The sequence below is a fragment of the Setaria italica genome, chromosome VIII (assembly GCF_000263155.2).
Source record: "Setaria italica strain Yugu1 chromosome VIII, Setaria_italica_v2.0, whole genome shotgun sequence".
Classification (NCBI taxonomy): Eukaryota; Viridiplantae; Streptophyta; class Magnoliopsida; order Poales; family Poaceae; genus Setaria; species Setaria italica.
Window position 1 is genome coordinate 39,176,105 of NC_028457.1, and position 13,859 is coordinate 39,189,963.

General features: G+C 43.2%; 1 protein-coding gene across 5 annotated transcripts; it reads left to right on the forward strand.

Annotated features, from left to right (window-relative positions):
* Positions 1–3,794: 3,794 nt before the first annotated feature.
* LOC101775366 (putative disease resistance RPP13-like protein 3) lies at positions 3,795–12,859 on the forward strand. 5 transcript variants are annotated; one of them, XM_012848550.3, is made up of 5 exons: positions 3,796–3,957; positions 4,078–4,327; positions 4,698–5,051; positions 5,147–6,269; positions 10,403–12,859. In XM_012848550.3, exons 4-5 carry the CDS (start codon positions 5,254–5,256, stop codon positions 12,552–12,554), a joined length of 3,168 nt encoding a protein of 1,055 aa, XP_012704004.1. In that variant the 5' UTR covers positions 3,796–3,957; positions 4,078–4,327; positions 4,698–5,051; positions 5,147–5,253; the 3' UTR covers positions 12,555–12,859. The 5 variants fall into 5 exon arrangements, with proteins under 5 accessions (XP_012704005.1, XP_012704004.1, XP_012704002.1 ...); XM_012848548.3 differs by having other exon boundaries at positions 3,797–3,957; positions 4,691–5,051; XM_012848549.3 differs by having other exon boundaries at positions 3,797–3,957; positions 4,717–5,051.
* The last annotated feature ends 1,000 nt before the right edge of the window (positions 12,860–13,859 follow it).

Sequence of the window (13,859 nt, forward strand, 5' to 3'; positions counted from 1 at the left end):
ACTCTCTTTACCTGTGAAAAGTTAAGGGTATGTTCGGCTTCAGAGCTAAACTTTAGCCCCTATCACATTGGATGTTTGGATACTAATTAGGAGTATTAGGCTAATTACAAAACTACTTGCACAGATGGAGACTAATTCACGATACGAATCTATTAAGCCTAATTAGTCCATGATTTGACAATGTGGTACTATAGTAACCATTTGATAATGATGGATTAATTATGCTTAATAGATTCGTCTCGCGAATTAGCATCCATTTGTGTAATTAATTTTATAATTATCTCATGTTAATCCTCCTAATTAGCCTCCGAATATTCGATGTGATAGGAATTTTAGGGCCCCGTTTGGTTCAAATGGAATAAAGTTTAGTCATGTCACATCGAATGTTTAGATACTAATTAGGAGTATTAAACATAGACTATTTACAAACCTATTGCACAGATGGAGGCTAAATGGCAAGACAAATCTATTAAACTTAATTAGTCCATGATTTGAGAATGTGCTGCTATGAAAATATGCTGCTATAATAACCATTTGCTAATGATGGATTAATTATGCTTAATAGATTCGTCTCGCCGTTCAACCACCATATGTGTAATTAGTTTTATAATTAACTTATATTTAATCTTTCTAATTAGCTTCCGAACATTCGATGTGACACGGACTAAATTTTAGCTCAAGAAATCAAACACCCGCGTGCAAACATCCTAATCATGGAGTAATGGTATTACTTTCAGCACGCTACTTGCACTGCAGAAGGCAATAATGGCAGACGCAATAATGGAGGGATAAGGTGCCGGTGGACGATTGTGACCACGCAGCCACCGAGTCAAGTCGTCGGCCCCACCAAAGCATGTCAGCTGTAGACAGTACAGTAGACCACTCGTCCAATAATGTATCTTTTGGCATGATTCACCAAGTTCGTAGGATCCACCTAGGAAAAGCTATTATATTCAACAATTTGAATAAATCGTTTCATCTCTCAATTTGTTGTGTTGCCAACGGCTTTTTTACCGTACAGGAAGGATGGGGGTGACGTGATGGCAGCAGCCGGCGCAGCGCGAGCAGGCCAGGGGGAAACGGAACGGAACGGAAACCTAGGGCGCGCTGCTTGCTCTGCAGCAGCATTTGGCTTGCAGATGACTATGGCTTGTGAGCGGCCGTAGCTAGCTTCACTGTGCGCCGCGTCACCCCGTACGGATCGCCGGGGCAGCTGCCTACCGTCCATCTCCGAGCCCGGCCCGGGCGGCGATGCTGGACCCACGCGCAGCGACGCGGCCTCTCTCCTCGCTAGCTAGCTCACTGTGGCACTGTGCAGTCACGGAAGGAGCCGCCGCCCGCTCTTCTGCACTGCACAAGGCAATAATGGCAGACGGCAATAATGGAGGGACAGGGTGCAGGTGGTCGATAGTGACCGCGCTGCCACCGAGTCAAGTCGCCGGCACTGTGCTGCGAGCTGCACTCGCATCAATAATGGCATAGCATGTGCTGCAATAATTAGGGGCTTGTTTGGTTGAACTGGAGTAGTCCAGCCTGTGCACCAGCCGGCCTAGCTCGCACCAGCCAGCTGGCTCCCAAGAGCTAAACCCATTACATGCAAGAGCATGGTAGTTGTTTGCCTGCTCGCACCAGCTAAGCTCTTCCGAGAAATTGTTTGGTTAATTGGATGAGGACGAGTTGCATGAGATGAGAATATATAAATAATCATCGTAATGACATTTATTACGGGGAAACTATTATCTTATAGCTCTTAGTTTATCTTATTACTCCTTAATATTAATCGAAATATGTTAATATCATTTAATATGCGCTAACAATGTATTAATAACGTCATTAGATGGCTAATTAACTGCACCACGCGAGCCTGGCCCGGCAGAAACGGCCAATTTCCTTGCACCGGCGGAGCCTGGCTGCGGAGGGAATCTTGCACGCGCGGAGCTTGGCCGAGCAGATACGCAAACCAAATAAACAGGGAATCTTGCACCGGCAGAGCCTGGCTGAGGGCTGATATAGGCAACCAAACACCCCCTAGATAGATTTGTAATTAAGAAAACATAATAGATCCAAGATGATTATTATCAGTATGATTAGAGTGCACTAGAGTGATGATTAGAGAGCCATGCACAAGGCAATAATTAGATTATTATCAGCATGATTAGAGTGCACTACAGCAATAATGGCTGATGATTATGGGGCATTTGGATTTTCAGTTCAAACTAAAAATTCATATCACATTGAATATTCGAAGTCTAATTATGAGAACTAAACATGAGCTAATTATAAAAGAGCAACGGGCCAAAGATTCAGGACGACAGCCTGCAAGTGCCACTATTGAAGGATAAAAAACGCGCGGGCAGCAAGGCACCAGCAGTTGTTCTAGGTGAGCAACCCTCTCCACGTTCAATTCTACCCTTTTTACAAATAAAATTCTAGTTTTACTGCGATAATTTACAATAACAAAATCTAAGAAACAATAATATTATTATATTCTGACATGTACTAATTACCGGATGCTTGCCTTTGCTGCGTGCAGGGTTCGAGTGCCTGGAGAGCACAGGGTTCTTTGGCATCTCCACGAACCTGGGGCCTGTTCGCTTCAGCTTATAAGCCGGCTGAAAAGCTGAAACGGCTAATTTGTTGTGAGAAGAAAATACTGTTTGGTGGCTGATAAACCGGATGAATAAGCTGAAGCGAACAGGCTCCTGGTCGTGTACCTGGAGAAAATCCTCCACGGCAGCAACCTGGCCAGCGCCTCCAAAGTCACTACGTGGACCGGCACCAGCTACCTGACCCCGATCTTCGGCGCCATCATCGCCGACACCTTCTTGGGCCACTACAACACCATCCTCATCTCCCTCGTCGTCTACCTTCTTGTAAGTCGTAGATCGTTCATGTTGATCCATGGCCCATGGCACGCGATTACACAGATGGAGGGTTAATTCGTGAGACGAATCTATTAAGCCTAATTAATTCATCATTAGCACATATTTACTGTAGCATCATATTGTCAAATCATAGAGTAATTAGGCTTAATAGATTCATCTCGCAAATTAGCCTCCATACGTGCAATTGGTTTTGTAATTAGGCGCCGTTTGGATACATAGTGCTAAACTTTAGCACAACAGTTTTAGCACACTTTTAGCACTTGTGCATCCAAATATGTGTGCTAAAAGTGGTGTGCTAAAGTTTAGCATACCCCTTTTCATTAGCACACCTAAGGGGTGCTAAAATCTGCTAATAGTGCTAAAAGTGGTCCCTAAGTCCACTTTTTCCATGGTTGTCCCCTCTCTCTCCTCTCCATTTTCCCCCAAGTCAGCCATAAATGAGGGTAATGTAGTCATTTCTCACCTAAGGTGCTGAACTTTAGCACTGTATCCAAACAGCTCCAAGTGCTAAACTTTAGCACTTCATTTGAGAGTACTAAAGTTTAGTACTGTGCTAAAGTTTAGCACTGTGTATCTAAACGAGACCTTAAACTATGTTTAATGCTCCTAATTAGTATCTAAACATTCGGGCCCTGTTCGCTTCAGCTTGTAAGCCGGCTGAAAAGCTGAAACAGCTGATTTGTTGTGAGAGGAAAACATTGTTCAGTGACTGATAAGCCGGCTGGATAAGATGAAGCGAATAGGTCCTAGATGTGATAGGAATTTTAAGAGGTTCTAAATATTATTATCAGTACGATTAGAGTGCCCTGCACAAGGTAATAATGGCAGACGATTATAATAACTAGATTATTATCAGTACGATTAGAGTGCACTGCACAAGGCAATAATAGCAGACGATTATAATAAGTTTTTAGCGTGTCACACCTGCAAAGAAAGGCTCCGTAGTGGAAGCGAACCGGCCGTTTAACCACACCCGTCCTGCGCCGCGAACCGTTCCCCCCTAGACGCTTTGCAGCAGGTCCGCCCTCCGCCGCCGAATTCGATTTCCAGCTATGGGGCTTTCGTTGCGCAGGTGCCTCTTGCTTGTCCCATCAATGGCTCGCTCCTTCACTTGTTTGATTCTTTTCCCCGATAGGTTCTTGTTTCCTTGACATGGTAGTCGATGACCCGTATGGTTTTCTTTCCCGCACAGATCGATTTACCCCTGCTGGGTCTTGAAGGATAAATATTGAGTCTTGTAGGAGCCTGCCATAAGTGATGGCATGATAGGATGTTGATCTAAACCTTTTTATATACGGAGGAAAACATCCTGAGTCGAAGGAACCATTTAACCACACCTTGGTCCTGCGCGGCTGCATGCGCCGCAAGCTGTTCCCCCTTGGACCTCGACGCTTGCCGTCCGCCCCCCTCGGTTTCCAGCTACGGGGGCTTTCGTCAAGCAGGTGACTCTTTAGCTCCATCTCTGGTTCCTCCACTTCTTTGATTCTTTGGGGCGATAGCTTCTTGTTTCCTTTTTTTTTATGAAAAGCTTCTTGTTTCCTTGCCATGGTAGTATAATATGCGCTGATGCCTGGTGAACAAGAACAACCTTTTTCCCTGATGAACTCGGTTTTATTGAACTAATGTATGCTGAAAAGACAGCATCCAGCTAGATTGATTTCAGTTTTGATAAGCCATCTTGTTTTTTCGAGAAAAAAATTGGGATGCCATCTAATTCGAATCAGTTAGTAGTTTTATCCCCAGTAGCAAAGGAGGTGGCGAGGGTCTGGGGTTACTATATTTAATTTGGTTGACTTTGCGTTCAGTTAACAGGAGAATTTGATGACCCTAGGGAAGTCTTTGAAGTTGTCAACCGATCCACATATTCTCCAAGATCTTCAACCGAGGGAAGCCTTTGTTCCAGAACCTGCTGTGAACACCGTATATAAGAAACAAGATCTGCACTCGCTGCGAGATGGCACATGTGCTGTCAATGCTATGTAATTGAAGGCGGTTGTTAAGATACTCCGTCTACGGTTGCCGGTGTTTTTTAAGAGTTTTTTTAACGTGTCACACTCTACAAAGAAAAGCTCCGTAGTGGAAGCGAAGCGTCCCCCCCTAGACCCTTTGCAGGTCCGCCCTCCGCCGCCCAATTCGATCTCCAGCTATGGGGCTTTCGTTGCGCAGGTTCCTCACTTCACTTGTTTGATTCTTTTGCCCGATAGGTTCTTGTTTCCTTGAAATGGTAGGTGATGACCCGTATGGTTTCCTTTCCCGCACAGATTTAACCCTGCTGGGTAGCTAGCAGTGGATCGATGTGAAGAGATCTGCAACCGAGCTAGGGAAATCTTTGCTTCAGAGCTTGTTGATCAAGACCGCAGTGAACAAGATGGAGTTGGTTGTCGGTGCTTCAGAAGCCGCCATGAGGTCTCTGCTTGGCAAGCTGGGTGGCCTTCTCGCCCAGGAGTATGCTCTGGTCAGCGGCGTCCGTGATGACGTCCAGTACATTTACAACGAGATGGCCATCATGCAGGCCTTCCTCCTCGACCTCAGCTCTGCCCCGGAGGAGCAGGGCCATCGGATGAAGGTCTGGATGAAGCAGATCCGTGACATGACCTACGACTGCGAGGACTGCATGCATTACTATGCCCACCTCGTCCCTAATGACTCCATCAGTGATGTCAAATGTGCCTTCATAGTCAGAACCATATATGAACTCAGGACATGGTGGCCTCGCCGTGAAATTGCTTCCAACATTGCTGACCTCAAGATCCGGGCACAACAGATTGCCGAACGACGCGGCAGATATGGAGTTGACAACCCAAGCAACTGCAATGGCAACAGTTCCGGAGCCCGTGCCGCTACGTATGACATTGCGGAGCATCAGGTCGCCAGCCGTCAGCTCATCGGTATGAAGGAGCCTGTGGGTGTGACGGCTGACATGAACAAGCTTGAGGAGTGGGTAGACAGACCTGATAAGGACATTGGTGTTCTGTCCATAATCGGATTCGGCGGTGTGGGGAAGACCACCATTGCCATAGCATTGTACCGGAAAGTCAGTAATAAATTTGACTGCCGTGCTTGGGTTAATGTGTCCCAGAACTACGACAAAGAGGCAGTCCTAAGGAGTATTCTGAAACAAGTCATGCTACAAGACAAAGATCAGATTTCTCGGGAAAAAAATTTCCAAGACGGAGATCAGGAGGCAGTCCAAAGCACAGGGGAGGGAAGCTCGGAGAAGAAGCACCTAGCAGCACACGTTATGAACACATTAAAGCTGCCATTCGTCAGAGGGCACAAGCAGCAAGGCAATGATGGGAGCTCTGATGAAAAGCAGATGAAGATTGAAACAATGTACGGTGATGAACTCGTCAACGAAGTGAAAAAGCACCTGAAGGAAAAGAGGTACATTTTAAAGATTATTTCTTGTTTATTGATTACTAGATCTGTTCACCGGTTTAGTCAACGTCAGCTAGAGGGAATTAATACATAATTTAAAAGACGCTCATGCAGACTATGATGATCTGATGACGGCAATGATTAGCTTTTCACCGTGGCTACCATTAACACCACTTAAGTTCATATGACAATGCAAACATGTGAAATAAGAACACACTGATATACAGCTTAATAGAATTAATGATCATAATCATAAGTGTAGCAGTAAAATATGGAGATCCCCTTTTCATCCCAGGGTAGTTTTGCAAAATTGCAAACCCTCTTTCTATAGACAACCAAGATACGTGCTATGTAAATCTATGTCGATCAGGACTTCATGTGGACGAATTGTTTCGGGAACGCAAGATATATGTCAAGGGCTTTCATCTTTGGGTTTGGGTACTTGAATCGGGCTTTGGGTTTGCCAACCAACAGGGACTTGGACAATTGGCCTGACCCCTATATGGATCTTCTTGTGCTCATCTTCCTCATGAAGGCTCCTAGAAATGTTCCAAGTGCAGGCCCAAATCAAGATTTGTACAAAAACTGCCAATATATGTTGTATTTTAGGCGCCAAGTGGCCTGATAGTATATGGATTAGTCCAAAAATACTGCTAAATGAGTATTAAAAGTTTCCATTATCAAAATTTCCCCTTATTAATGAGGGGCAACAACACTTCCCCCATCAGTTTTCTGATTTTTGTTCTCCCTTTTTTGTTTCAAAGGCAAACTCTATTGTGGCTAATGTCACACCCGATTTTTAAACAAAACCAAGTGCTACCTACATGTATGTCAGGATCTAGTTTCATACATATAGTGACATCATTAGTGAATAACAGGAACAATATCACGTAAAAAAGATACAAATAAGGATTTACGAGACTATCAGAGATACATAGCTTAGATCCTTGGAACGGATGCTCCAAACTTCACAGGCAATCGACTAGGGGTTGCATACGCCTAGAACTCATTATCATCTTCAGAAACTTTACACACCTTCTTCTAAGTAGCAGTAAGCAAGGGTAAGTACACTTATGGTTGGTACTCAACAAGGCCACAAGAAATAATCATAATTAATGATTTGAGTCCATCTTCAAATTTAATTAATCATGTGAGGGTCCAGGTCGCTCTTGCCCGTGAGCGCGGCTGATCAATCAGTTTTAGACACTCTGCAGAGGTTGTACATCTTGACCCACAAGTCGCGTAAAAGTTCAAATGAACTTTGGACCCAACCATGCGGTGTTTGCAAGACACCATACCACACTACCGAGGTATGATTGCATAGGGACGCTATGAGGCCTTTACAAAGATTCATTAGTAAGTGGTAACCCGCTAAGGTTTCGGTGTCTGGCGTGCACGACCTATCACAGGTAATGCAACGACTCAGTCCCCCCTCTTGTCTCTTCTCAAGTAAGGTTACCCCAAACTAAGGTTTCTAATTATTCAACCAAGACTAGAGCCATTGAGTCTTGTGGTAGCACTGTTTTTCTGGGTGGTTCTCCATGTTCCAATTAATGCAAGATATTCTTATAAATAAGCATAGATAGAAGGATGGTTAGAGACACTAGCCTTTCTCCAATGAAAAGATACCATTACTGCTCTTCGACTCTTGCTCTCTTGAACCTCTTAATATTCAAATCTTCCGAACAACGATCCTTCTAATTGAAGCAATTACCAGCACAACATACAAGCAAACAAAATAGTACAACTAAGAACAATACACCAAAACAAAAGAAAGCTTTAGAAGAACGTACTAAAGAACAGGGCTCGATTCAAGGTCACACAAACGCGCGAAACGCTGAGATCGGAGCTATTGAGATGTTTGATTCACATAAGAAATAAAAAGACTATATGCTTGATTCATTTTTATTAAATAAAACATGTACATAAGTTATTTTAGAGAATTACCCTATTTGGAATTAAGCAAGTTATATTTAATCATTGAAAACGCGGTAAACTTAATCATATTTTATTTGTAAATATTAAAGTACAAATTATATCAATTTAACAATTAGCTTTAGAAACTCAGAGCATGTACAAGACATCTAATCGAACTTTGTATTTCGGATTCAACTAAACATGTTAATGCGGGAAAATGTATTTATAATACTATTAAGCATGTTAGTTTTATTTATGAAAACTGGTGTATCACACTAGATATCTTTTATTTAGAAAAGCTAGTTATAATTAGGAATTAATCAATTAAATCTTAGTTTGAAAACCAGGATAGAACCTAATTAACTTTTATTTAGAAAACTAATTGAATAAGAATGAGTCAAATTAATATTGATTATGAAAAATCGATGTAAACCCTACTACATAAATTCTTATCAAGAAAAGAATTCAAATAGGCATTAATCAAATTACTATTAAATTTATTTTTAAAGACATGCGAGGGCAAACATTACCAATAACGTATAATTTATGTTATCGTGAACCTGACACAACTTGAACGAGTAGAAACGGAGCTAAAATGTGGATTGTACGAGCTAAACAATATACTCCAGGAGTTAGCAAGGAAGATTCACCAAACTCAGTGAACAGAGCTCGTGATTAGATCAAAGATCAGGGTTAGATTTGTACAAGTGCAGGGCTCGGGTTAGAAAGAAAGACTGCGGGAATTGCAGGGTTTTCTATGCAAGATTTGCAAGGCATAAGAATATCGGATATGCCACGGGCTAGATCAGAAAATAGCCTTTCTTCTACCTTGCGCATGCCTGCGCAGGAAGGGGCGGCGCATACACCAGCAGCTCGCCGATGCTTCTTGGCGCGACGGGGCCCTTGGCGGCTGGCGCAAGCAGGGAGAAAGGAAGAGAGGCGCGAGAAGGGGGTCCTCACCGGCGGAGGCGGCGGTGAAAGAGGTGCACGACATCCAACGGTGGAAGATTTGAGTGGCGGCGGTGAGGAAAAGCGGCGGTGGCGCTGCTGGTTTGAAAGGGGCGGCGGCGGTGGCAAAACGGAAGGAGGGGAGCCAGGGACGGGCGCTACTTATAGGCCACGGAGGGGAGCTGAGGCAGCGAAATTGGCGGAGTAATAGCCAGCCATGAAGGAGTAATGGCGCCGGTTACTGGGAGTGAAGGGGAGGGGCGTTAGCGGCGCGTGTGCGTGGAGGAAGTGGGGACGGCACGCATGCGACGTGGGGGAGGTACTGCGGCGGTTTCGGAGTGGAGCGTGCATTCAACTTCCATTTTCCACATTCCTATAGGGCTCGCTTTGTGCATTTTATTCTCTTCATGAGGTCTCCAAAAAAAATCTACTCCAGTCCCAAAAGTCAGTTGCCACCTCTCATATGGCATCACCCATGTTCCCTAACCTAGCCGCCGCATCAACTTCCATGCATTATCCACAATTTTTCCACAGTTCTCGATCATCTCTACTTCCACATCTATAATCTGGATAATTGATTAATTTGTCTATGATCTGAGTGCCTCGAGACACCGTTGACCACTCGGAAATCGGGACCTCCATGATGAATGAACAATGGCTCGATATCCAACTGCTCCCATGCGTAGTGATCACTCAAGTGGCTATTAGGATTCGCGAAACATATGAGAGACAAAGGATATGATTGGATAACTGGAGTTCAAATATATCCAGTTAGAACTGAAAGATGAACTGAGCTAGATATTGAAGATTAGCTCAAAGAGGAACATCTCGATCTCGGACTGAAGTTAAACCCAACCTGAGAGAGGAAGTTAGAGAATAGAGATAGCATTGGAAAATGTATGAGGACTTGTCGTTTAACTCTGAACGGAGTTTAAGTTGAGCAAATAGATTTAAGAATAATGGTTTAAATTATGAACTGAGTTCAAACTTAAACTGGCACAAATAAAGGAAGCTCAAACAAGAACACGAGCATTGAAAACATTTTAAAACACAAAATAGTTTGCCCATTTTGAAGTTAGTATACGAAAGAAAAAGTTGACAAGTTTTAAAATGGTTACAAGCAATTTAATAATAAAATCTCTAAATTTTGAGATTTTTTAAATTCTGAAAATACGGTGTTTTATGAAAAAGATCCTCGCAGAAAAGATAAACTTGATTTGTTTTACCGTCTCATCTCTAATATATATATATATGTTCTCCTCTTTTCTTGACAGCTACCTGCTCTTAATTGATGACATATGGTCTGCAAAAACATGGGGGGATATCAGAAATTGTTTGCCTGTAGAGAACAAAAAATGCAGTAGAATAATAGTGACTTCAAGATTTCAAGCTGTTGGTGCAGCGTGCTCACCAGTTGGCACAACTAATCTTCTGCATACAGTTGATTTTCTCAATGCTGTTGAGTCCAATAATTTGTTCAAGCAAAGTGTCTATGAATCCAAAAGAAGCAAAGAAAGCGAAAAGGTACGGGACAAAGTCCCAGAGGAGATATTGAAAATATGTGGAGGGCTGCCGTTGGCCATAGTCAGCATGGCTGGTCTTGTAGCCTGCAACTCAAGCAAGGCCCTTAGTCACTGGGATAAAGTTTGCAAATCATTATTTCCAGAGAGTGTGACTGCTCTCTCCTTGGATGGGGTTACAAGGATACTTGATTTCTGTTACAACGATTTGCCGGGAGATCTTAAGACCTGTGCACTGTACTTGAGCATGTTTCCAAAAGGTTCCAAAATTAGTATGAAGCGTTTGACTCGGCGATTGACAGCTGAAGGTTTTGTTAGTGAGAAGCAAGGGCTCACGGAGGAGGAAGTTGCAGAGACATACTTTAATCAGCTCATGAGAAGGAAGTTAATACGTCCTGTGGAGCACAACAGCAATGGAAAAGTAAAAACATTTCTAGTTCATGATATGGTTCTTGAATACATCGTTTCCAAGTCAAGTGAAGAGAACTTTATTACTGTGGTTGGCGGCCATTGGATGATGCCACCACCCAGCAACAAAGTACGTCGACTCTCTATGCAAAGCAGTGGTTCCAAGCATGAAAATATGACAAAAAACATAAACTTGTCTCAAGTGCGGTCAGTGACTGTTTTTGGAAGCCTGAAGCAATTGCCTTTCCATTCATTCAATAATGGAATAATACAAGTGCTAGATCTTGAGGGTTGGAAGGGTTTGAAAGAGAGACATCTGAAGAATCATATATGCAAAATGCTTGTGTTGAAGTATCTAAGCCTCCGAAGAACAGAGATTGCAAAAATCCCCAAGAAGATTGGAAAATTGGAGTATCTTGAAACTCTTGACATAAGGGAGACACATGTTGAGGAGCTACCCAAATCTGTAGAGAAGCTAAAACGGATCAGTAGCATACTTGGTGGCAATAAAAACCCACGGAAGGGCTTGAGGTTGCCTCAAGAAAAAATTAAGGAACCAAAGGAAAGTACATCTGCTCAGGAAAAAAGCGAGGACGACACAGTTACAAGTACGTCCACGCAAGAGAAAAATAAGGAGGGAATGAAAGCACTCCGTGTACTGTCAGGGATTGAAATTGTTGGGGAATCAACAGCTGTCGATGGCCTTCATCAGATGATAGGGCTAAAAAAACTTGCTATTTACAAGCTCCATATAAAGAAAGATGATAAAATCTTCACACAACTACTTTCCGCTATTACGTACCTTTTCAGCTGTGGTCTGCAAACTCTGGCAATCAACGATGAAGGTTCTGATTTTATCAACTCACTGGACTCCATGTCCTCACCTCCAAGGTACCTCATCGCCCTTGAACTGTCTGGGATGTTGGAAAAGCCCCCAACGTGGATATCCAAACTCCACACCCTCAGCAAGTTAACGCTATCTCTGACAGTTCTCCGGACTGATACATTCAAGCTCCTCCAGGACCTGCCATCACTGTTTTCTCTCACATTTTCACTTAGTGCAGCAAAGCAGAATCAGGACATAATAAAGGACATCCTCGAGAAGAATAAATCAGATTCTGATGGGGAGATCTTTGTTCCAGCAGGATTCCCGAGTCTTAAGCTGCTACGCTTCTTTGCACCCCTTGTGCCAAAGCTGGGATTTGGTGACAATGCAATGCCAGCATTAGAGATGATTCAGGCGCGGTTTGAAGCCTTTGAAGGTTTATTTGGCATCGACACATTAGAAAACCTCCGGGAGGTGCACCTCAGAGTTAATGGCCTAGCTGCGGAATTAAAAGAAAGTGATGAAGCAGGAACACAAGAAACAGAAACCCCTAAAATAAAAGAAAAGGAAAGGAAGGAAGCTGCTGAAATCACCAGGTTCTTGGTCAAAGATTTGAAGAACTACACTACTGATAAGCTGAAGGTAATCGTTGACTATATTATCAATGCTTGAAATTGCAAAATAATTTGGTTGTTGTTTGCTAAATAAATAGGGATGGCAGGTATATCCATCCCATGGTACTGTGTATTTTTATTTCATTGTCAATTGATTAGTGTTTCGTTCTGTCATGTATGGCTGGAGCTCCTAGATACACCGTTTCAGTGTTTGTTGGGGTAGTAATAAAAGGGGATACCCAAAGGAACTATTGTAATCTTTATGTTGTGTTGTACACTATTTCCTATTGCTACTCAGGTATTAGTTTACTCTGATGAACTGATGTACTCTGATCAACATTGCCAATTTAGCTGTTTAAATAATGTGTGTGAATAAAGTCTCAAACTGGTGTATGTAGCTGTGTACATGAGTTTAGGAAAACACCGAACAACTGCTACAAGAGGGACAGGGCAGCACAAGGGCAAGTGAGACATGGGGATCGTCAAGCTGTACACCTAAATTTCATCTGATGAGGAAGCAGGAAGGTTATAATCGCGATTACCTCAAGGCCTCCTGAGGGCGCCAGCCGACGACTGCAGCGGCAGTGGCGGCGCCGGGGACAGGAGCCAGTCGAGCTTGGCGGTGCCTAATTCGATCGCCTCCGTGCCCATGGAGGCATCGAGCAGTGGATGGGGCAGATGAAAAAACTGTTCCCACGTGTGCGGGCATGTTGTTTAGATGGGCCGGCCCAACGCGGGCACCCACTACAGACCTACAGTTAGATTTATTAGATTTGTTGCTAAAATATCGGTATTAAGTCCGAAACTCCCAACAAATGACCTATGAGAAAAAAAATGAAAGAATATGTTACATTTTTCATACACTCTTCTCTTATGGATAGGATGAATAAAGAAGAAAGTTTTTCGATCACTTACTTTGGTCGCCCATTTTTTATCTTTTTTTAATGCAATCTTTTTTAATGCAAATAGATTTAATCTAAAAAATTCATTTAGATTAAGTATTACGTCTCGTTTGATCTGTAAAAAATCTTCTTTGTTGAAATGTTTCCAAAATTCGAGGAGCCTCGAGCGTGCCAGGCCAAGCCCGCTTGAAGCCGAAACGAATATAATTCGTTCCCGGCCAGAGGGCGAGTACAAATCCAAGAGGTGGCACGACTTCCACGTCAGAACGTATGATCAGTGAGGTCGTCAAAGGCAGAGTGCACTGCATCAGCATCAGCACCAGCATTTTCTCACGGGAATCTAAAGTCCTTAATCGTGCCATTGGGACAAGTTGAAGCGCACAATATACATTATGCATACATATATACATTCCTCATAATAGGTCACCATGTCCATGACCGCTTGTCGGTGTTTAGATCCG

Coding starts and splice junctions, on each gene's coding strand:
- LOC101775366 (XM_012848551.2), top strand. CDS start 5,254: ATGGAGTTGGTTGTCGGTGCTTCAGAAGCCGCCATGAGGTCTCTGCTT. Junction 6,270..10,402: donor AAGCACCTGAAGGAAAAGAG/GTACATTTTAAA, acceptor TTTTCTTGACAG/CTACCTGCTCTTAATTGATG.